This window comes from Cyphomyrmex costatus, unplaced genomic scaffold, assembly GCF_001594065.2.
Source record: "Cyphomyrmex costatus isolate MS0001 unplaced genomic scaffold, Ccosl1.0 scaffold60, whole genome shotgun sequence".
NCBI lineage: Eukaryota > Metazoa > Arthropoda > Insecta > Hymenoptera > Formicidae > Cyphomyrmex > Cyphomyrmex costatus.
In genome coordinates this window covers 335,116-358,851 of record NW_017280156.1, presented here as the reverse complement: position 1 = coordinate 358,851, position 23,736 = coordinate 335,116, and the positions used below count along the sequence as shown (strand labels likewise).

General features: G+C 43.5%; 1 protein-coding gene across 1 annotated transcript in view; it reads right to left on the bottom strand.

Annotated features, from left to right (window-relative positions):
- Positions 1 to 23,171, bottom strand: part of GABA-B-R2 (gamma-aminobutyric acid type B receptor subunit 2) — a 29,171-nt gene extending 6,000 nt beyond the window's left edge. The window contains exons 1-10 of the mRNA XM_018547002.1: positions 22,702 to 23,171; positions 14,590 to 14,835; positions 12,751 to 13,248; positions 5,209 to 5,346; positions 4,848 to 5,015; positions 3,859 to 4,212; positions 3,106 to 3,339; positions 1,171 to 1,231; positions 440 to 674; positions 66 to 306 (exon numbers count right to left, since the gene is read on the bottom strand). Coding sequence (XP_018402504.1) covers positions 66 to 306; positions 440 to 674; positions 1,171 to 1,231; positions 3,106 to 3,339; positions 3,859 to 4,212; positions 4,848 to 5,015; positions 5,209 to 5,346; positions 12,751 to 13,140 — 1,821 coding nt within the window. The 5' untranslated portion in view covers positions 13,141 to 13,248; positions 14,590 to 14,835; positions 22,702 to 23,171. The remainder of the gene's footprint in view (positions 1 to 65; positions 307 to 439; positions 675 to 1,170; positions 1,232 to 3,105; positions 3,340 to 3,858; positions 4,213 to 4,847; positions 5,016 to 5,208; positions 5,347 to 12,750; positions 13,249 to 14,589; positions 14,836 to 22,701) is intronic.
- Between the last annotated feature and the right edge of the window lie 565 nt (positions 23,172 to 23,736).

The window sequence follows — 23,736 nt, the reverse complement described above, 5'->3', positions numbered from 1 at the left end:
CGTTAACGCTGAACACGAAAGTGTATGTGCTCCGTGCTCTCGTTATACAGTCGTTAACGAGTTACCTTTTTATTGAGCTTCACATCAGTGAATATGGAATGTACACGCCACGTTTTCGAGAACATGGAACCAAAGGCCAACGAGAAACCAGCCATCAACAGCCACGCTCGAGCCGTACAGATATACGGGAAAGCCGCTACGCTCGATAATTGCGAGTCTAGTCCGAGGAAGATAACGCTGCTGTAGGTCAGCATACAACCGATGATGATAAGGTTATTCAGGTGAGGCGATGACATTTTGATGTATCTGTAATATTGAGTTTCGCGTGTAAGCCGCGCGCACACATTGGGGGGAAAGTAATCTCTGGGAGGCAAATGGAGGAACCGTGTTACGCGAGTGTGTTGCATAATTGTTACATATTACGACGGAGCCGTCACACCTTTGATTTCTGTATCTGATATTGATGGCGAGAAAAATGGATGCCAAGACGATACCGACACTAGCGGCCGAGGCTAGCACCGCGTACAGCGTGATGTCCACGGTCGAGTGCTCGATGATGCGAACCGTCCTGTCTTTCGGTGGCGATTTGCCGTTCCACAGCAAGGCCTTGTGTCTCGTCAGATCCAGAACACCAGTTATGCTATCGTACTCGCCTACGTTTACCTCGCGACCGTCTAAAAAGTTCACATTCACAATCAAGAACGCGCGCGCGCCGTGCATAAAATAACAATCCTACTTTCTATCAAGAGCTGGCACTTATATTTCGAAGCAAGCAATTTTTAATATCCGTATCTGTACTACTATTAAATCGAGTCGGTCGCGAGAAATGTATACGCACACTGGTCCGTAAATTACACCGCTCATCTGAAATACCCGGTCACCAATATCGAGCAAAAAAAGAAATAGTGCATCTAATTGAAACTGCGTTGCGAATTCGTATATCCATAGCACGATGTAAAAAATTTCTTTTGTTAAATTGAAATTGCATCCGCGCTTTCTACATGACATATTTTTCTCATTTGAATTCCTTCATTAATTGCTGCACTACAGCCAGTACTCGGAAATTTATTTCGAAATAGATACTTTATCCGTTTAATTCTAAATGCAAAGTTTTCTCTTTCTCTCTTACTTTTCCCCGCCGCCGCGGGCCTGTATCAAGAAGTAACTTACCCAGGAATTGTTTTAGAAGAATGTACGCTTTTCTCTCGTTGTCGTAGAAGCGGACCGGTCCCTGCAAAATGTTAAACTTCTCACATTCATGCCGCGTTATTATACAGAACGGTTACCACAGGCGATCGGGGGATCGTGAATCGGATTTTAAAATAAAAGCCTGCACTCGCCGATTCAACTCGCTATCAACTCATGCCAATTTGCCTCGCTAACTCGTCCGGCGGTTTGTCATGTTTTTGATTTCGTTTTAATTTCAATTCGGTTCACCACCGATCGGTCCCATTCTCCCGCTCTGTTATTGCTATACCATCATACATGTACACGTATATGCATCCCTTTTTACTAAAACGCGCTCAACCGTACCGTTGCAAAGCACTGCGTCACGGATATGTAGTATATACGAATGGAAGAAACAGAATAAAGAGAAAAATTAAAAAAAAAAAAAAAAGGAAAAAACGAGAGAGAAAAGAAAAAGAGGCGACTCATTAAGTTTGCCGGTAACGCTCGCGCGGTTAGGCGCGTGTTCAAAAGTGATGCCTGCGCTTGAAGACACTCGGCGGGGTCAGGCAAAAAGACGGTCAAGTGTAACACGCGCGCCAGTGCGAATGCTGATTACTGAGAAACACAGCTCGTGTTCCTTCGCATCTCTCTGTCCATGACAGGCACAAAGTGTCGGGCAGCTCGTCGTCACTGCGAGCCCACGCACACGACGATCGAAAGCAAGGGTTGTCGCTCGTCTAATGAGAGCGACGTCTCTAAAGACCCGCTCTCCAATCTTCACCCTTCTTTGATAAACGTCTTCTTCTTCTTCTTCTTCTTCTTCTGCCTTGTTCTCTGTCGTCTTTTTAAAGCGAGTTCCTCTCGGTTCCGCAATGCCCGGGGCAGTCTCACGACACAATGAATATCTCAATGCCCTCGACACAAATAACAACTTGGCGAATTGGAGCTAAGTGATGCGAATCAATCGAGCGCGGGAAGGGAAATATTTTACTTTGAATTACGGAAATTATCATTAAAAGGCTAAAGCGAAAGATGATAATCCAAGCGAAATTCTCTTTCTTCCATGAAATACAAATATATTTTACAAAACGGTATAAAATGTCTTTAGAATTTACTAGAGCGATCACGCGAAAAGATATCGTGTAAACATAAGTTTATTTTAATCGAAAACAACCTCATAATTACTGATGGGAAATAAAAATTTTATTATTTTCGTTCAAAATTTTTATCGCTATCTAAATATAACACACAAGCGGGGTACACGATATTAATATTATAATTTAAGAAAAACAAACTGAAGCACTTGAAAGTAGAAAAGTTAAATTATATATTTGCAGTGCATTTTCAGAATGTGTTTTTTGAACTCGACAGTTCAATATTAAGAAAGTTATCAGAAAAATTAAATTTCTGAAACATTAAAAAGTCTTAATCTGTTACAGTTACCTAACTTTTTAGATATCTTTTAGAAACTCGTTAGCAACCGATGGCGTCAACGAAAAGTAGAGAAAACTAGTATATAGACTTCAAGACCGTAATTTTTTAAAACAGAATTACTCGGTACAATTTTCTTTCTCGGAATTTTTCTGTTTATCAGTTATAATGAAAATCAAGTGCACGGATTAGAGTTACAATATCCTTTTAAAGACCGTTTAAAACTGTTTATTAGCAATAAAGCGGGAAAAAATTGAGTAAGATGACATTTTCGTCATCTTACTTATCCAAGATGATCTGCCCAGAAAACCGCTACAGCTTTTTACTCTTACTATGTGGCACGTTCTATAATGGCGTTCGTTTTTAGCACTAAGGGTTTTATGTCGAATGACATTATCCGGTTTGTGTTCGGTGCACGAGGGTAGGAAGGGGGTGCGGGGGGGGGGGGGGTGGGGGGGGGGGTTCGTCGTTGCGGCGCGAAATTGCCAGGCGGGCCAAGCTTACCGTGACACCGTCGAAGCTTGTATTCCTGAGGGCATCGAGGAAGAGCTTCTCCCACAATACGTCCCTGTACCGAAAGTCGGATATAGTCTGGTTACGATGGAAGTGTCGTATCCTGCGCGCGACATGTTTCACAGCCAGCGCGACCGTCCAGATACCATCGTACGTGTATCCGTGGAATCTGGAGTACTCGTTACCCCGCCTCGAATCGTACTCTTTCCAATACTGGTTCGGGGTCTGTGGGGGGTGAAACACATGAAATCGAATAGAGACGCAACAGGCGTGCTGCCCTCTCGCATATGACGAATCTCAAAGACTCGCGTCGCGTATGTATATACGTCGTTTCCATTTGAATCATTCTCGATCGCTCCGTGTGCCGCGATTAAACGCAATTTTCGGGGATCCGTATTCCATCAAAAATGCAATCGAGCAGACATGGATATATCTATACGATACTCGGAGCGTTGCGCTCCATCTACGGATCCTGCAACCAATCTGAATCGCGATTCTTCCCTAATCCTTATCGAATCGTATTCAGCTATTCACGTGGAATTGAAGAAATAACATTACGTCGCGTTTCTGCCGCGAGGCAGAAAAGAGACCTCCGGATATGATTAAATTACATTTAACAATTTTTCGACCGATTCTCTAATTTAGAGGCCAAGTAATTTTTAAATTAAATATAGGATCTCCGACTTCCCGGAGCGTTCCGCGCGTGGATTTAATCGAAAACCAACAGTAAAGTTTCACACTCACGATTCCGGACGTAGTGTGTTGCCCCTCGGTTGTCAGCGGAAGCAGATCCGTTAGGATGACACCATGAAGGGCCTCGGACAGCTCGGAGGGGGCACATCCGCCACCCGGGCGCAACCACCACTCTCTGGTGTAAGTCCCGATGATGACCCACTGGTACTTTCTGCCATATAAGCCAAACTTGTAAGCCTCGCAGAATATCCGTCTAGCCCACGCCTCGTTGAAATTTCCCAAGAGGATCCTCACGTCTCTTTCCTTAAGCTTTTCGAGCGCCGTTGTCACCTCGTTGGCAAAGCTCAGCGTCTCCACAAGCTCCATTTTGCTCTCATCCAGGTCGGCCACCAACCGATTGTGCACCTGGAAACGAGGTTCGCAGGAAGAGTGCAACGAGAAAGAAAGAAAGAGAGAGAGAGATCTGCCATTTTCGATCCGAATGCTTATCACGTGCCAAAACGCGAGCGCATTCGCGCATTTAGCTTGTTCAAGCAGGCCGCTAGCGACGGCAAATCTCCATTTATAATGTAAATGGAACAGTTGCTGCATATACATCACCCACGCCCGCGAGCGCACGTGGAAAACAACGCGCTCTCGCGATGGGATTAATTAACCCTTTCATTTTCTCGAATTGCTTCCAACTGTCGAGAATCGTTGTTTGAATCACTTTCTTAGTGGTATCTGACGCGTGGAAAATGTGTAAGAAAGTCTTGAGATTTTCAAAAGATCTCCTATTTTCTTTTCATATATACACCGAATTTTTATTTCACGAGCAAAAAAGGAGAGTATTCGCAGTACAGAAACGGAATCTGAGTTGTTAAATTTAATTACGTTTGCGATAAATAGGTACGAGACTTCGAAGGAAGTCATGATACAGAAAATTGTTTTGAATTTTATAAATTTTATTTCTCTCTCTTTTTTTCATTTGGTTTGATCATTTCTTTCATTTGGTTTAGACAAGTACTCTCTTGATCACTGCATCAAGATTGACACTTTACCAGGGCGTATCTGGGCTCGTTCTGATAAATCGTGCCGACCCGGGTCCAGTTGAAATGCAGAAGCAACGCCACTCGCGGTGCGTTGAGGGCGTTTTCCGACGGCACGACCCTAAAGAAATTCGGGAAGCTATTGGTTGTGAACATAGGATGGGTGTCCGCGTAGCTGAGCTGCAACAGTAAGAGTAGGAGAGCGAACGTTGATAAAGAATCATATCTCTCTTACGTGTTCGTTTCTTTTTTTTTTTATCATCCTCTCTATACGTGTCTGTGTGTTAGTATGCAAATAAGCCAAAGAGCAAGCAAGGAGAACTGTCTTCCGCAAGTCATGAATATTTACGACGACGTTTTACCGTCGCATTACCTGCGTAAGGCGCCAGTGTTTCGAGGCTTTCGCTATCGGGTCCGTGACTTGTGTGCAAGCTCCGCCGAAGAGTATCACCTTGTGCGGCCCGCTGTGCACCATGTCGAAGAACGCCTTCATCCCGACGGCGGCACTGCACTGCAATATATGCGATTTATTACCTACGTTCGTTTCCCTTGATACTTTCGCATTATGAAAGTATGAAATTTCAAGGCAATCTCGAGAAACGTATCTGGTGGAAATCAAGAAAATATCCGAGATATGAGGAACACTTTAAAATCGCAAAAAATATTGGACGTAATATGGGGAAATGCGTCGTATGTTACTTTTTCTCGATGTTTTCACGGTTCGTGTTTGCTTTCAAGATGAAAAGTGATCATTTCTTATATCGAAAATCTTCTTTGATATTTGCAGAATCAACAAGTGTTTGTTGGTGTACAGCCAGAAAATAGAGAAGAACGGAGAATAGAATGCCAAATCGGCAGGGAGGGGTAAATATTATCATAATATCGACATTGTTCTAATTATCGGAAGATTAGTCCGGAATGCTTGTGTGTGCGCGGGATTAAAATTGTGATATTAATAAACGCAAGTAACACACTCTTTGATTTTATTTACCTCGGAGAGAGGCAGCGCAGAGAACTCTAACTATTCGTATATTATAATGGATTTTTCTATAATGAAAATAGGGAAAGTATTTTAAATATTTCCTGTCGAAGGAAAAACTTTGTTCTCGAAAGTTGAATTTTTGCTGAAATAAATATAATGCGAACGGATAGAATGCGAGCTCTTTGTGCGTTGTAGCTGAAATAACAGTTAAAGCAGGAATGATCTTTGAGCTATGAGCTATATTATCTTGGCGACAGACGATCATTGGGACTGACATCGCATATTCCGTTTGAGTCACGATGTCTACATACTCTTTTGATATATCAGCATCGTTTTCGAGTGTTCTTTTTCACGTGGAAATTGATTTCAACGTATCGCTACGTTCTCTTTGCGTTCACCGTGGATGACCCCGTTCCGAAGACAAGATGTAAAAGGATATAATTGTACAGATGAAAATAGGAATTCTGGCTGGACAGAAACGGAACGAGTTCCTCCCCGCGTATATACGAAGCGTAGAATCTATTATGAGCTGTCTGAGATTTCCACAGAAAATCAATCAAGATTACTTTCAAAATAGATATTTCGCACCAGCAACATTTTCTGAATCACTCTCTCACTCTTCCTCCCGCTGATGCTGTTGCGCCATTATTTTTCTCCCATGCATTTTCCGTCCTCATAATTCCATCGCAAGCTACTTACATTATCTCGGGTTAATTCTTTATTTAAAAATTCATAAAGGTGAACGCGACTGTCCTTCAAAATTTTTTTTTCTAAAAATTATATCCACATTTATCGCTACTTAGAAGATATTCCGTCTCGCGTTTATTGCACGTCCCCTCATTTTATTTTACATCGATTTCCGATACATTGGTTATCACGAAGCAGAGAGATAAAAATCCGTCCTTGGAAATTATGTTACGAGAGAGATTCGTGCAACTCGAGGAACAACTCGTAAGTTCATTAGTCACCGTTTAACGATCTGCACCATAACCAGCGGAGATGTAAAAAGAAGAAGCTGGCAGGAAGAATAAATCCAAGCCTGCTTGGAAAACTAGGTGCTATGGAAACGAGAGGAAGAGATATCATTTCATCGATCTCAAACAACAAGAGCTGTATTGTCGCAGCGAATAGTAAAGAATAATCTATACCATTACGAAAGAAAAGAGATGGCATCTCTTTACGCTTAGACGTCTCGGGTTAAGTCATGAAAGCGATATCGATTGAACGGAACGGTGGATAACTTAATTATGCGATTGCGTGTCGTGGAACGCCCATGCGGAAAATTCGACGCGTCGATTTCCAGCAGCAATTTCTTTCGCGGGAGAAAATGGAAAGAATTAATTTTAAACTGCATCGCTCGATTACACGGTTGAATTAATCAAATCCGATGCGCATCGATTGGCGAGCAAAAAAAAAAGCTGTTCACAGTGAAAAATATACGAAAATAGCCAGACGCGTCTACACGCGTATTTAGCGGTAACTACTGTCAGCGCACTTGAAAATACCACGTGGTCCGGTTGTCCACCGAACGCGTACATCTCACAATATCCTTTCGGCAAGTAATCGGAAGCGATTAATCTTTCCCGTCTTTGTACAAGCTGCTCCACTTTTTGTCGTTAGCTCAGCTTCCTCCGCGGAGCTAACTTGGAGACTCTCATAATTCGATATGTCTGGAAGTCTCGGCGATTTTCCGAGCGTAAGCGCGCCGTGTCGTAAATCGCGACACGATTCTCCGGGTTCAGCGAACGAGAAATTATGTTGAAGAAAAAAAACGCTGTTTCACGGCTGTTTACCTTTCATTGCGAAGAAAAGAGGATAATACTGTATTACGTGGCTATGCACAGACTAACGTTAAATATATATATTATATATATATATATATGTGTAGAGAGCGTCGCGCTTTATCGAAAGTACGTCAAGTATATTTAACGAGATAATCTCGTTGCATTCTTTCATTCCGGTCAGCGAACGCTTCGAGTGTAAAGCACGCGTGTGAGAAAATTTCCGACAGGTCTCTCTCTACATCCTCTCTGCCATATTTCGAGAGAGAAAGAGAGAGAGAGAGAGAGTCGATAAGAGAACAAAAAAATAGCAGCGCGAATCGCAACAATAACACCCCACTGTACTTTTGTTAAAAAAGGCGCAATAAGCGTCTCTCTTTCTTTCCCTCTCTCGTCAATTTAGGATGAAATAAAATTCCAGCGCGCTTCCCTCGCGGACGGATGGTGAGAAAAAGAGGGTAAGCACCGAAAATATCTTACGTCGAGTGCGCGTCCCCCGCAAACTCTTTCGTTTCTCGAAATGAGAAAAGCTGCGTGATTTACACCCTCTCGCAGTTCCGCTCAACGACTCGCCGGCGCATTGTTTTTCATAGGCATTGCGCGACCCATAGAGCACTCGCATAAATTTCCATCTATAATTTAAGGCGTGCGCGCGCGCGCGCTCGCGAATCCGCGCCACCCCTTCGGATGCAGACGTCAGCCATGAAGGGACCTAATTCCATGAGACTCTCTCTCTCTTTCTCGCACGAGTTCGTATGGGTGTCATACATATAGTTCCACCAGACGCTACAGAGAAAGGTAAACGTTAAAGTTTTCCCCCTCGAAGTTGCAGTCGCGCGGTCGGGTATCCTTGACTCGGGTGTGCGCTCCTACTCCAGTAAGTTTTCTCCGCAATTTCCCCACGTCTACCTCTCTGGTTCGCGGAGCGACTCGCGAGAGGCGGACTACGTATATGCACACGGTCGACGTGCAGACGGAAACGTCGGAACGTCTCCCGTCGATGTCTAAGGTCTACGCTCGCGAGAAATACCTGCACGCCTCGCGACGAGATAGAATTTGTTAGAGCGCAACCCCTCGAGCGCGGCGACGCGATCGTTCATTTTGCGGGTGGAATCGAAGAGGATTTCGCGCAATTCGCGACGATCGCTGTGCCGTCGCGACGATCGCGGCGGTAAACAACGCGATAAATCGTCCTGCGCGTCGATAGCTCCCTAATTCAGCGGAAATTGAGATACAAGTGTGGCGGTTGCTGGCTGAATGTATCGACCGATGCGCAACATCGGCGATGGCTGGCAAAGGCAAAGCCCAGCCCTCCCTCCTATATATGATCCCGATTCTCTCACCCTGTTTCTCTTTCTCTCTCGGGACAATGCGTTCTGCACCCGTCAAATATTCCCCGACAGATCCAAATGCGTCACGTTCGCGCGACGAATTTTGCTAGCGGCGGGAAGCTGTGTGTGATTTCGGTGAGTTTAATTCTCGATTCGCAAAGTGGAAAAAAACGTACTATTCCGCATCTGTCCCCATTACCATTATCCCGAGCGGAGATCATTTTCGCGCGGCTGTAACATGGTGATTCGTAATAACGACTTTATGTTACAGTCTCGATGCGCTGAGCGAATCGGAGCGTGTTTTAAAATGTATAATGTAACAGGGTGGCGCACACGAAAAAATCAATATCAATAAAAGTTTTATTAATAACTAGCTAGCGAGTAGTCCGTACTTCGTACAGCCATATTTCTGATGCCGTTTCAAACGAAAATAAATATTTAATAATTAATAAATTTGTTTAGTTTTTAATTTTTATTAAATGTTACTCTTTTATAAAAATATCATTACCTACCGCTCTATAGAGAACTATGGAGAGGAATTAATGTTGCGTCTGGTGTTAAAATTCAGATAAAATTGGTGGCTCTTTTTTTTTTTAAATAACGTTATTTCAAATAAACAAATAAACGGAAACAGATTAAGAATCATTCGATTAATTATTTTGCAAAAATGTTCACCGTTTCGACAATTGGTAAGCTGTTTTCAATTAATATTGTTTTGAAAAAAAAAAACAAATATACGCATTCAGCTTTATTATTAGAATAAATAAAGGAATAACGAATGTCACGTTCGCCGCCGATGGAGGCCATTTCAAGTACATTAAAAAAAAAAGTGGTAATAACATTGCGGTTGACCCACTAACCCATTAAAAATATAATTGTAAAGAGAATTTCATTAGATTTCCCACTGTATAGTATTATTCTCTGAAAAATTTTAATAGCAAAATCCGAGGTGCGAAATTTCCAGAAAAGAGGTGTAGCGCTCGACGATAGATAATGGCGTGAGCATGGTCGCATACGGCCTGACGCTATTTTTATGCACTTGACGTCGAGACGCTGCCGTGTGATAATAATAACATAGCAAAATAACTTTTCAGGATGTAATAACGCTAGCAGTGAGCCACCCTTCCGCGCGTCAATCTGTGTAAAACAGACACGATGAGTCTGCTTTAAAAAATCCGATAATAGATTTAAAAGAAAGAGAACGAGATCAAATCACGCTTTTCGCCCTACAAGTATCAAATTTCATATTTGATATTTTGCGATAAATATGTATATACATTTTGTATCACTCTTTCATTTTCTAAAAGTTTCCAAACGATAAAAATTGATTCATTCCTTGACCTAAATTTCAGATTGCATTTTCGCACGTTGAAATCCAATTCTATTTTCATTATCTAGTTTCTACAGGCATACATAATATTTTTGGATAAAACTTAAACAGATTCATATTATTATCACTAACGTTCGAATCATGAATTGTTAATTGAATTGGACAGATCGATAAGTTGCATAAAAAAGTACGTATATACGTTTACATGTGCACTCGTTTAATTGATGAGTATTGAGAAAATCATAGAAACTGATCTATACGTTAGCGGATACAATTGTGAATGATAAGTGTACGATGACGTGGCATAAAGGCTAAATTTGTTTCTATCATCCTTTATCGGTTTCTCATATGTGTTTCTCAGCGCTACATATATCTAAGGGTAGGACATGTTTTTCCCTCATGAAAATTCGCATATCCACCGGTGGGTCTCACATTTCGTTTTTAGTCCGGCATGGCTACCCGTATAATACACGGGTTATATGGATTTTATGTATACCAATAGAATGTGTCCTCGGAGCAACATTAGTTTGGCCAGTTTTATTATATTACGTATATTCAAGGGATTTCTTACGGATATACAAAAATCCTACATTCAATAGTTTTGTTATGTTACTTGTTTTTAAAGGACTCTTTTGTAAAGTACAGAAATTTCAACCATCCGACAACTGAATTTTTATAGATGTACAAAAAGTTTACAGATACAAGAAGAGGAGTTTCGCGATAGTGTAACCCAATTTTACAATCATGCTGTTAAGCAGAGAATTAAATATATAGGTCATTAAGTATGAAATATCAGTTTTTCACATTACTATTGATAGCAGCCGTAACTTTGGTAAAAATGAACGAAATTTAGTTTTAAAGCTTCAAATTTTTATTTTAAAAAAGCCATTGTGTTTTTTGAGAGTTTCTGGGAGTTTAGTAACTTTTATACGTGTTAGTAAGAAGGCTCGTTAAGTTTTTAAAACTAATAATAAAGAGAGACAAGGGTTTACGAGCAAATAAATTCGTTAAAATATTTAATTTTATTCTAATATATTGCGAAGAATATCACGTAAATTTTTATATACGTCGAAAACTATGAGCAGGATAAAATACAATTTTTTTTGTTATTTTGTGGGCTTGTCACATGCTTAAGAAGTAATTTATGAAAATTTTCGACTTTCTAACATAAAAAGCTCAAAACTTTCCCTATAAAATCATATTTAAAAATTGTTCCTAAGATTTTTTGCTACCGAATTATCGCGGATCAAATAAAGGAAGCATTTTGACTTTAATTACTCATAACTCTGTTAAAAATCGTTCTAACGCAGTTAAAAACTAGGTTCCAAAGCTGAAATTTTGCTTTATGGAATGACATGACGGTTAATTTTTTTTTAAAAACGTGTAGATATTTCGTAATAATACAAAAACTGGACATCTCAATGACATAATAATGCTACACGTAAATAATTATATTCTACATTTTAAGATTTGAATTCTTTACATGGTCTTCATATATATCAGGAGACGCGGTAGTGTCTCCGGCCATGTTCATATATTTATTATTAACTTTTAATAAATATTGCAATTTTGTACGACGATTTATATTACCAGAAAATTATTTCTAAAGTGCTTTCTGTGATTTTCTTTTAAGATAAAATTTAAAAGCTCACTACAGTTATCTCGCCACTTCGCTACGTTATAGAGTATTGAATCTCCTACAAATTGATGTTTCATTAAATACATTTACCGAAATTGGAAGCTTCCAAGCTATTAAAAATGGAATAGGATTTCATAATATTACTTTTTTTTCTTACGTATTAAACTGGATTCCTTACATTTGAATGGAAAACAGAAAAAATCATAACATTTTTATGAAAAGTTTTCAGGAATTCTGATCAGTCATCGTTTTCAATTTAATCGAGAAATAAAGAAATATATCTGGAGAGAATGACGAAAGAAGATGTAAATATCCAAATCTATGAATAATTGATCAATTTTCGATTGAACATGTTATTTTTGTGCGCGGCCGCGGGAGTCAGTGGAGTCCCTAGAGGCCTCAAGTATATTTCCCACATTACTGCTACCAAATGTCATTATTTATTCAACAATTGAGAATTCCGATCAAGAATTATTAATCTTAATCTAAGCAAGATTGAGAGAGATATATTTGAACAGTAATAAAACATGCTATAAGCGAATTAATAATTTATTAATCTTTAACGAGCTTTATATTGTACCGTAATACTCGCAACTCGACAAAAGACTTGCCCGTAATCAAATAATAATGAAAAAGAATCTGTCTTCGACAATACATAAGAACGGGATAATTGGAAAAAAGATAAAGAGAAAGACAAAAGGAAATAACATCGCGTTCTAGAAAGGTATACGGGTATTCTTATTGAAAAAAGTGATAAATCCACGAAGAAGAGATAAATTCACATTTAGGGATTCGTTAACTATCGTTCCGGGATTTTGCGCTACCTTATATATTTTAGAGAAAGAAACTCACCTCCGTGTCGTTCCACCACATGTGTAGCCGATAGTCCCTGAGTATCGTCGGGTGCTCGTTGATGTGCTCCACCGCGAGTTTCACCGCGGGCATGACGCCGCGGCCGATGTGACCCTCCGGCACGTGATCGCCGTACGGGAAGAAGCCGGCGATGTAGACGTCGCGCTTCTTGCCGCCGCCGAGGTTGATCGGCTTCTGGCCGACGCATTCGCCGATCATCAGCAGCCAGCAGCAGTACACGATCGTAATGAGCAGCATCAGCGAACGACGTCTCGAGTTACCGCCGATCACCATTTCCCCGGCTGTCCTCATCCCGTTCCCACGTCCGCTCCCCTTCATCCAGTCAGTCCCGACGACATCCCGCGATGTGGAGGTAACTCGCGTTTTCATCTCGCGCTCATCCGAATCACCGGGTACAAGCCCGACGAGAAGCCCCGCGCGACGCTCGACGCCGCACGTTCACCGACTTCCGTCCGCCGCATGACGGAAGAAACGACCCTGGAAAGTGCGGTGGTACTCTCGACGCACGACACGCGGGCCGCTGTAATTCTTCGGCGAGAATTCCGCGATCGATTTATTACGACGATCGCTTCCGTTCTCGAGGCAACGAGCGTAGCATTCCGCGTCGTTGCACCAACACCGGGATCGTGACTCCCACTCACGAGAATAATCCGTGACAATTGAACGTACGTACTATACGCGGAGAATCGGCTCGATCGGAAGTTTCGTCAAGTGTCCGTCAAGATACATTTTCTCATAACCGCCACGAGAGGAGAGAGAGAGAGAGAGAGAGAGAAAGAGAGAGAGAGAGAGAGAGAAAGGAGTCGATTGACGCTTGCGTTTCCGCAAATTCAACCGAGTCCAGCTAAACGGACAGATGGTGGTTCGTCGCCGCGATGGTGGAAAGCCGCGGGGCTTTGTGCGCTCGACATTCGATATGAGCGACGACAGCAAAGAAAGCTGCCGATATTTCGCGAAGGGCACGTACTTGATTATCTTTGAAATTCGTGAATTCCGAGCTCGCGAGTCTGTAACCGGTTGAGATCTCGTCGTAAACGTCGCGCAGGAGTGGGTCTTTATCTTAATGCTTCATTCCAGGCGATCGCACCTTAACGTCGCTCGTGTCTCATCGCTTCCGCAACTGACTCCCGGTTACATCTACAAACAAACTCGAGTCAACTAGTTATTTGTTTTGCCAGATTAGAACCAGCAGAGTGTGTAGGGGGTGGCGAGTAAATCAAGAATATTATCAGTTTCCATTGCCTCGTCTGTTCCCGCGCGACGACTGGCGTTGGCGATAGCTCCCAGTCGGGGATTAACGGAGATTAATGAGGAACAAGAGCAAGGTTAACGAAGAATAATGAGGATTAATGAAGGAATCGGAGCACGAGAGATCTTGTCCCCCGAGCACGCGGGATATCAAAACCACTGACCTTAATTCTCGCGACGCGTTTCTCTTACACTCGTGTTCGTGTTTACGCGCGGACAAATGGTTCTTTATACCTCTCTCTCTCTCTCCGAAAAAATTCTTCTCTCAAAATAACTTAGAAAAGAAAAAAAAGTGTAGTCTCTTTATTTATTTATTTATTTTTTTTTTTCAGATATCTATTACGGTAAGTGACGCGCCGTTCACGCTTTATCGCACATCATATCCGAAATTAAAGCTTTATCTTGTTCGGTGTCATTTTCGGTATATAAAGCATCGCCTCGTCTCTCGCGCATTATCAAAGTAGATAAATAAAGTTCGAGATTCTATCTAAAGTTTAATCCCGCAGCCGCGAGGCGCTATCGAACCGGGCAAAGGGATGAAACCGCTTTACATTGTCGCCGTTAACTTACCGGCTCCGACAGCCGACCTGGCCCACTTTCCGCCGCCATTGCGGGTGCATTTGATCCGCGCGACTCGAACCTGTGCCTTCAGGAATAACATATCCTCGAGGTTAGCAGAAATTTCACAACTGCAGGTCGTCGCCGTCGCGTCGTTATACACTTCCCCGACGTCTCGGATGTTTGCAGTGTGTTTCCACACTACGTGAACTTTTTCACTTCTTCTTCTTCTTCTTCTTCTTTCGTAGCGTCTGTTCCCTGGAAAATGCGCGAGAAAACATCTCTGATCACAGACGAAATCGAATAAATCTATTTATGTTCGTGCCAGAAGCAAAAACCATCTCTCCTCTCCGGCTTCTCGTTGTCAGTCTGATGAAAAGAAATTGTCGCCCGGGAAAAATTCTGTGCGCGCGAAATGAAAAATACATATCTCGTGACTATTATACTGATGCGACTTTTCCGGTGTGAGACCGAACAACGAATTAATTGATAGAACGCTGACACACTATTATTTCACCGAATCCAGCGACATCGCATCGTATTATCATTTTACAGGATTACCGGACGGTGAGGAATGATCGGGAAAATTGAGATGGAAAAGGGACGGCTTACAGCAAAGAGGATTGACGGCGTTGCTTGGAACGATAAGATTATAAGGGATGTTAATGGCTTAGGAATCTATCCATAATGAACATGGATTTGAGATTGATGCAAACTATGTATGTGTTTGCGTGCGTACGTGTGGGTGAGAGAAGAGGAGAGGAGGGGGGGGGGGAGGTAGTACAGAGAGGTAGACAGAGAGATAGTGTCAAGAGAGGAGGAGGAAAATTCAGTTGCAGTATTTCGAGAATGTGTGAAACTGATCTGCCAACACACGATGCCCGCAGGATGGTTTATGTTCGGTCATGAGAGCGAGTGATCTCGCTAGTGTTATATTAACTGAGGATGACGTGAATGACAAGATCATGTCGCGAACTTTTTTTATGGGAATATATATGACGCCAGAAGGGAAGAGCTGCGTGAAGAACGGCGAAAAGTGGACGAAGGAGTGATATAAACGGAAAGGGTGTAGAAAGTCGACGTCTGCAAAACACGATCCGCCATTAAATTTACAAGAAGATGCCTCCTCACTCTAACATGACCGTCCGACTTTGAGAAGGAGGACACCCACAAGTTTCCCTCCAGACCTTCAGTCTCCACTCTTTTTTTTCGTTTTTTTTACCGGTCGACTTTTATTACAGCAAGACAAACTTCCTACTTGATAAACATCCGCGTGGTTTCGCGCGTTCTTTAAATTCGAGCGAAACTTCCACAGAAGTGTATGCACTACGAGGAATCGTAAAAATGTATGCGTTATGAACTTTCTTTGAAACTATGTGAAATCTGATAAGTTGGGTGGATCCCGACATTAGCGGGACGACCATTTCATTCCGGCAAGATTTCCAAGTTACGTCGAACAATAATTTCAGTCCCGGTAGAACGAACGTCATTCTACAAAAGAGCTGGAATAATAGACTACTCGTACTACGCAATAAACCGTCACGGTTTCCTTCGCGTTATTTTTCAAAATTATTTATCGTTGACAATAAAATTTCAAATAATAAAAAATTATTAATTTAAAGATGTAAAAAGAGAAAGAACACAAAAGATTAATAACAGAAGAAAAAAAAAATTAGATTATTCCAATAACAAATATCCCTTTCTCTTTTCCTTTTTCTCTCTTTCTTCGGACTTTTAAGATCAAAGTCGGGAAACCTTTCCACCGAAAGATCGAACATGAAAAGCATTTCAAGCCAATCAGACCTTCAGCGAAATTAGAGCTATAAAATTTGAAACGCGCTTCGATCGTTGTCGCGATTGGCCGATGCGTCAAGAACGGCTCGTAGAACGACCTCGTGCAGTACTTGAAATGACGATCGATGCATTCCCAGTTGACTTGCTACCTTTTAGAACCGTACATGTACGTCAATGTTCTAGTCCGACGTAGAAAGCGATCTTATTAAAGCTGTTTGAAGCACCCAAACGGTCGCAGTTTCTGCAATAAAACGCAATGAAATTTAAACTTTGAGTCAAGAAACTAATCAGAATTTCGAGATCTTATTTCAAATGCGAAATTAATACAGAGATTAATTACTCCGTCTGGCCCCACTCAAACGTCGCTGACCCCCACAGCGTTAACGAGATAAAAGCGGCTTTAAAATAATTCAATATCCTATTCACTTTTTGCCTTGGACCTTTCCAGATGAGACTTATTAAGGTGATAACGCAATTACGCGAGCCGTACGGCTGTAAGAGTTTTTGCGAGAATTAATTACGTCGGTTATACCGGAGCCCCGAACTAAAAATCTGTTGATCACGAGAATTCCGAATGAGGAAATATAAAAGGTAGCGTGAGAATGGGACATTACACGACGTCTCCCGGAGATCTCTAAAGGTTAAATGTAACATCGATACATTTTTAATCACGTTTGTATCGTTCTGGCCATCGGGCCATTCCGTTTCACGGGCGAATCGTTATTCGTCGGCATTTAGTTTTCAATGAGTTCGTTCGAGAGGCACTTTCCTATCTCATTGTCAACAATCTCGACTAGTAGCTTCGGTTCGCTACACGAAGAGAGAAAGAGAGAGAGAGAGAGAGAGAGAGAGAGAGAGAGAGAGAGAACGCAGTATTGTGTCGTGCCAAGTGACTCGTCGAGATGACCTACAATTGCTGTTTAAGTGGTCCGGTACGAAGCCAGTTATTACACAGTCGTAAACGGTCGCGTTCAATTTCCGGTCGTGGAACATCCCCCTCTCGAAGGCCCCTTAGGCTTTCCCGATGACAAAGAGCGCACGAGGGATCTCCGCGTTTGGAACGGTAAACAACACGGTGGCGTGCTTACTCTTACTAAGTATCTCTTGTGCCGCGCAGAAAACAATTCTCTCTCTCTCTCTCTCTCTCTCTCTCTCTCTGCGAGTTTCTTCCCTCCCTGTTACATCTCACTGCGTCTCGCTATTCAGACTTTTCAGAGAGGTGACTATTCTCCAGAGTGTCAGTGTCTATTTTTAACTTATGCCGCGCGACAACGACGATTACTTCTTGTTGCGACCGAGTAATTTTTCTCTTTTCCGGGGCACCGGAAACCTCGTGGTATTCAAAGTTTTTTACCTAGGGAAACGGGAGGTTTGTTAGTTCAACCTTCTATATCTCCCGCGCTCCGGTATTACCCCGGGTACTATATCCCGGGGTAGCCTCTTCAGCGCGCGCACATAGCCACTTTAACCGAGGGAATACCCCGGCCAGAGGTGTTGTATGCCACACTGTCAGCGCTCCCGGGATCTTCAGAGTACACAAACACTTAAACGCCTTTTCAGCTTCGATAATATGAAAGAGCTCACCCCGTCGGCAAGAGGAATATAATTTTCTCAATTTAGCTTGACGGTGTTTATTACACTATCGAGATATCGAACGTGAACATTTAGTTACGCGGGTTCGTGCGACCCTTGCCCGCTGAAACGTTTCTCTCGATTTCTCTCTCTCCCTCCCTTCTTCTCTCTCTCTCTCTCTCTCTCCGTATGTAATAGAAATTTCGAGCACTGCGGCGTTTTGATGAAACATGATTCCACTGTTGCGAGATTGTTAAAAAAAAAAATCGAAGTATTTATTTTTACCGATGAAATCCGACTCTATGAAATGTCGAAATTTTAAGCGTGTGTGTGTGTTTTATACATGAAACAAAATGAAAAAAAACCCTCGTAACTATATACGGATTTGAAAACCGCTTTCTCGCCTCTCTCGGCAAAGACAATGCATCTTATTAAGTTTGATAAATCTAGGCAGCGCGGCGCGAAACTCATAAATTTTTACTAAACCATAATACCGGCAGTTGCATGGCGAAATATTGTTATCTATCGGTTTTTGGTGGGCTACATTTATACATGCGACTGCATGCATATTGCACGCCCTTTGACCCATGGGAAATATAAATCGCCGCGAAACCGATTGTCTCTAAATAATTAATCCCGTCGTACTGGCCGCCGTGACCGCACTATCGCTTTGCACCGCTTGATCAATATCGAATAACGAAACTGTCAAAAATAAAACGCTAGTTGTCGACTGGGGGTTGAAAAATGGTGGAACGAAGCGAACAGTCGTGCGCAGTTTGTCAATTTTTCACACAATTGTCCCGCGTCCATCGCCTTGGAATTTGTTTTCTCTGAAAGCCTCCGAATTGCACGCTCTCCCCCTTTCCTCTCCCTCCGGAAGTAGGTCCGGACTGTCCGGAGGCATTTACAGAATAAACCCGCGACGCGTTCCCTCCTATCGATCCCAAAAACAAATTCGGGAGCAGTCCGAGGGTAGTAAAAAATTGACCAAGTGTGCGCGACGACGCTCTACTCAGAGCCGACCAGTCATGCGCGTCACCGTTTAGTTTAGCTCGCTCACTTTAACCCTCTCCGTGCTTCTCCCGAGTTTCTCTATTTATAGAAAGGAAGATTTCCATTCTTTGTGAATATTGTTTCCGCACGGCTACGGACACCTCCAGGAAATTCCTGAGAATCTTTCGACGGACGAAACGATTCTCGCTCTTCCGTCGTTTTGCTTATCTTCAATTATACGCTGTCTCTCCCGTTCTGCACAATGTTTATTTACTAAAGAAATTACTTCGAGCCGAATGTGTGTAAAATTTATTCAGGAGACGTTGTATAGAAAGTATCGCGAGTACTTTTTGAATCAAGAATGGAAAAGAGAACGCATTCTCGCGAAGAAATGAGAACGTATACGAATGATTTTCTCCATGCCAGAAAACTTGGTTTTTCTAAAAAAAAAAGGTAATTTTGAAAAATTGATAACGTATTCATAAGTCGTTTTCTTCCTGGCTATACTCACAATGTACATCAATACCAATATATGTATAATATGCAGGGTTGAGAGTAACGCGTTATTTATAGCGTCGTTACTGTCACAATTACTTTGATTCAGTAACGAATGGGTGTAACGACGTTACATTTTCTCATTTGAGTAACATATCAATAGTAACATTTTTGGGAATAACGCGAATAATGAATGTAATTGTATAACTTTTATCGCTACACGTACAATGCATTTAAAAAAGAAAAAAAAAGTTTATCAAAAATTGATGAAAAAATAACAGACGTTGTACTGGCCCGTTGATTTTTGAATAACGATAGGTAATGGTAACGATGAAGTTACCTTTTTAAATGAATAACGAGTAACGGTAACGCGAGTTACATTTTGATTAAATAACTCTCTTTTTCAACCATGCACGTATATAAATCGGAGAAGTATGATAATAATTATCATAATTTTCAAGCTGTGTGTTTGTCTACTGCAAATGGAGATAAAGTACGGCCATGATCGAGTAGGGTTTAAGAGTCGGGCAGTGTTGAATGATCCTCGTCGACGTGATCGTTTGTAAGATAGATATCACGGACAATGGGCATTCATGTACCGTCTCCCGAGCGAACAGCCCAGGGCAATCCCGATTTCTGCGACTTATCACGAACGGTAATACACTTGTCGAATGATATCAAATCGCGAATCGCACCGAGGCGAGGGGAGGCGACGCGGATTGTCCGCCCTTCGATCTCTCGCTATATACGAGCGTGTGTTGCGCGCTTTCAAGACAGCCGGGAATCGCGTAATCCTTGTGCCGGAGCTCCTGTTCGCGAAATGTATTCACAACGTTGGAAATAGCGAGAAGATTAAAATAATCCAAGTATTCAAAGATACGTGCGTGATACATTGAATTCAAGATACGGCATAAAAGCGGTGCTATCGCTAAAGAACGCAACGTCCCTCTCTCTTTTCCGCGCGCGTTTTCCCCGTTTAACATTGTAGAGTTTCTCGCAGGAAGATTTTGTGAAAATTACAGCCATTGATAATCGAAAGTTTTCTTTTCCTTCGCAGGGAAGAGGGTGGCTTAACTCGCGGCGACCGCGCGCGTCACGCGACTTAATTAAAGCAGCATGGAACGCTCTGTCGCACCGCTGTTTAATCCATTCATAATTTCATTACGTTTCGTCATGGAGTAATTAGATAGATTAAACAGATAGAATGGAGAGCGTGTGTCTCGTCGATTGTCACGACTAATTAACTACGACGAAAAATAGGCTCGCTCGTGATAAAATACGCCTCGCATTTGTCGTCTTGGATCGCGCGCGGCAGTGTTCATCTAAGACGCGCGAGCTGTTTATCTTTTATTCTCCGATACGTTTTTCAGTAGAATATGTGTCACCTATCGATTACCGGCGAAGGATGTGCCGTCGCTATGAAATTTAATAAAGCATCAGCGGAACGAAACTAGCAAGATGTACTCGCGCTTGCAATCGTATACCAGTGCAACGCCCCAATATTTCTGTAAATTGCATTAGAAATTTATCGAACTCTCGCATTATTGCGTGCTATCGTGCAACGTCATAGGGTGCCAATGTGCAATACCGGCGGAATAATATACGAAATTTGTTTAATTATAATGCAATTAACGCAAATATTGAGGCTTTTCGCCCACATGCGTGTGAGTGTCAATGACCACAAAATTGATTATGATTTTAATCTCTTTACCCTTTGGATATATTCCAATAAAATCGAGTTTTAACGTTTTCAAATATAACTATGCCGAATTTTCAATTTGATTAATCCTGTGCACAAATACGGCCGACCCGGTTTCCGTTCATATCAAGTATATACAACAATAATAAGTCTAGGAATCTAATTCCAACTTTAGTCGCCTTTTCAAAACTATCGAGATCAAATTTTCAACTTTCCAAGGTGCGGTAATGACAGCACCGGAAGATCTAATACTGACTTTTTTCCTCTGTCCCTCTCTCTCTCTCTCTCTCTCTCTCTTCCTCTCTCTTATTTTCTCTTTCGAATCTCTTTAATCTTATCAGATTGATAAACGAGAAAAAATTCCAATCCCGTTTAACACGCGACAGTGACGAAGTCCAGAGGTATACCTCAAACTGAGACGTACCGTATCGATCCGTAATCTCTTTCGATTCCTCTTCTTGCGTTCTACGCTCTCGCGTGTCGTAGCTGATCCTGTAAATGCCCGTGAACGACGAAGAGGCGCGAAGAACCCTCCGCACAGTCCCTGGGAAGGAATTGATCGCGATAGCACCGCCGACGATTATCCCGCGCACCTGCCGCAGCCGAATTGTCATACAAGGGGTATCTCGAGCTCGTCGTCCCGAATATCGCCAGTTCGCCGGCCGACGAAACCGCTTAACGCCCGGAAATTAACTGATTACGATAGTGTCGTCGAACGCGAGGAGCATATCCCGCTCGTTATTCGCGCGTGCAGGAGGGAGAAGATCATTCGTCGCGCACATACACACCCCCGGGGGTGTGTTACTTTTATACCTCCCCGCTCCAGATATAATCTCGCTCTCAGCCGCCCGATCGTTCTTTCCTTCTCTTTCTCGAACCGATCTTCGATGACTGCTCTAATATTGGCGATATCGGACAAAACGCAATATTCCCCCGAACAGCGAAGAAATTAATTACAGTCCGTGTTGCCGGCCGCGTTGACCAATCATCTCGTACGCGCCTCCACGGGATCCTCCACGGAACCTGAGCGGAATGTAATTTTCTGCCACCCCACGGCTCTCGAGATTCCCATATATACGATTAACGTGCCAGGCGATCGCGATCTAACGAAAGAGTGCGACGCACCGTGCCCTGCTCTGCGGTGAAATTGATTTGTGTTCCCGCCGAGATGCGGGTCCGCGTTTACCACACGCACGCACGCACGCACGCACGCACGCACGCACGATGCTGCGGAACACCCCACGAGTGAACGCAGAGAGGAGAGGGATGCCGCAGCTCTGACACTTGGCGTCACTTCTCTCGTGGACGCACGCGGTTGAGGCTCGATCAAGCTCGACCGGCACTCGACGCGCGCGGCTCCGACCGCGACACCGACCGCCACCGACCGCTAGCTGCTGGCTGGCTGGCTGACAGGCAAGCTCGACGGATTTGCGCGTGCCAAAGAGGGTGATTGACCGGGTTAGACGCGTCAACGTGGATCAAGGTGGATCGTCGCGGGCGGGGAGAGTGGGTTAGATTCGGTCGCGGTGGGAAATCTCGGATTGGGAACGCGCGAGGAGAACGAGACGCACCTTGGTGCTGTTGCTAGATAGAACGTCTAGAGACGGGCCGCAAGGTTAGCCAGTCACCACGGGCGATAGGGTCGATAGGGGGTTTCCCCGCCGTCGCCACCGCGTCCACGCGCCGTCGGAAGGCCGTTTCAGGCTGCTCGGCTGGCGTCGTCGCGCCTGTAGTGAGGCCTTACTACTCGGCGGCTGGCGACGTCGCTACGACCAGCAGACGTCGGCGGCGCGACGTCATCGCCACGACGACAGCGATTCGTGACGCCCTTCGCGCGCACAACGGGGTTGTTCGTTCTCTCTCTCTCTCTCTCTCTCTTTCTCTCTCTCTCTCTCTCTCTCTCTCTCTCTCTCTCTTCCACCGCGAGGAGTTTCTTCCACCGCGGCACGTTCCGCTTATCGGGGGTGCGGGCGCGCGAATGCCGCCGCGGATAGAGAGCGATAGGGATCGATCACGGCGACCACGACGGCGCTCTCGCACGGTCGTCCGCCGAACTGACGAGCCACCCTGAGAACTGCGGGCTCACCGAACTCGCGGCAACCCCTCTCGCCCGCGCCACCAACCCCTTTCGCCTACCCCTACTACTTCCACTTGACTATCCTTCCACTCTGCCAACCTTCCCGCGACTACACCCTCCGCCTGCCCCTCTGAGTCCACAGAGCGCCCCATTCCCACGCCAAGAGGCGCTCCGTTTACCCCTCTTCTGCGAGCCCCCGCTGCTCGCCAACCCTGTCTCCCTCCCTCTTTTATCCCCGCGGTACTCTCTTCCCACCCCGCAGGCGTCCCTGCCGTTAGTGAGTAGAAAGAGGCTCGATCGGGTCCGCCGTGCGACCTCACGTTCCACGACTTTACTCTGCCCACCGCGCCGCACAGTGGTGCCTAAGAGGGATTTTGCGGTTGAAACCTCGCAATGTTATAATTGCTTCATTATATCGAGTAAACGTGGTATACATTAACAAAGGAAACTGTTTATTAAATGACAATTCCTACTAATATCTAATATTAATCTCTCTCTCTCTCTCTCTCTCTCTCTCTCTCTCTCTCTC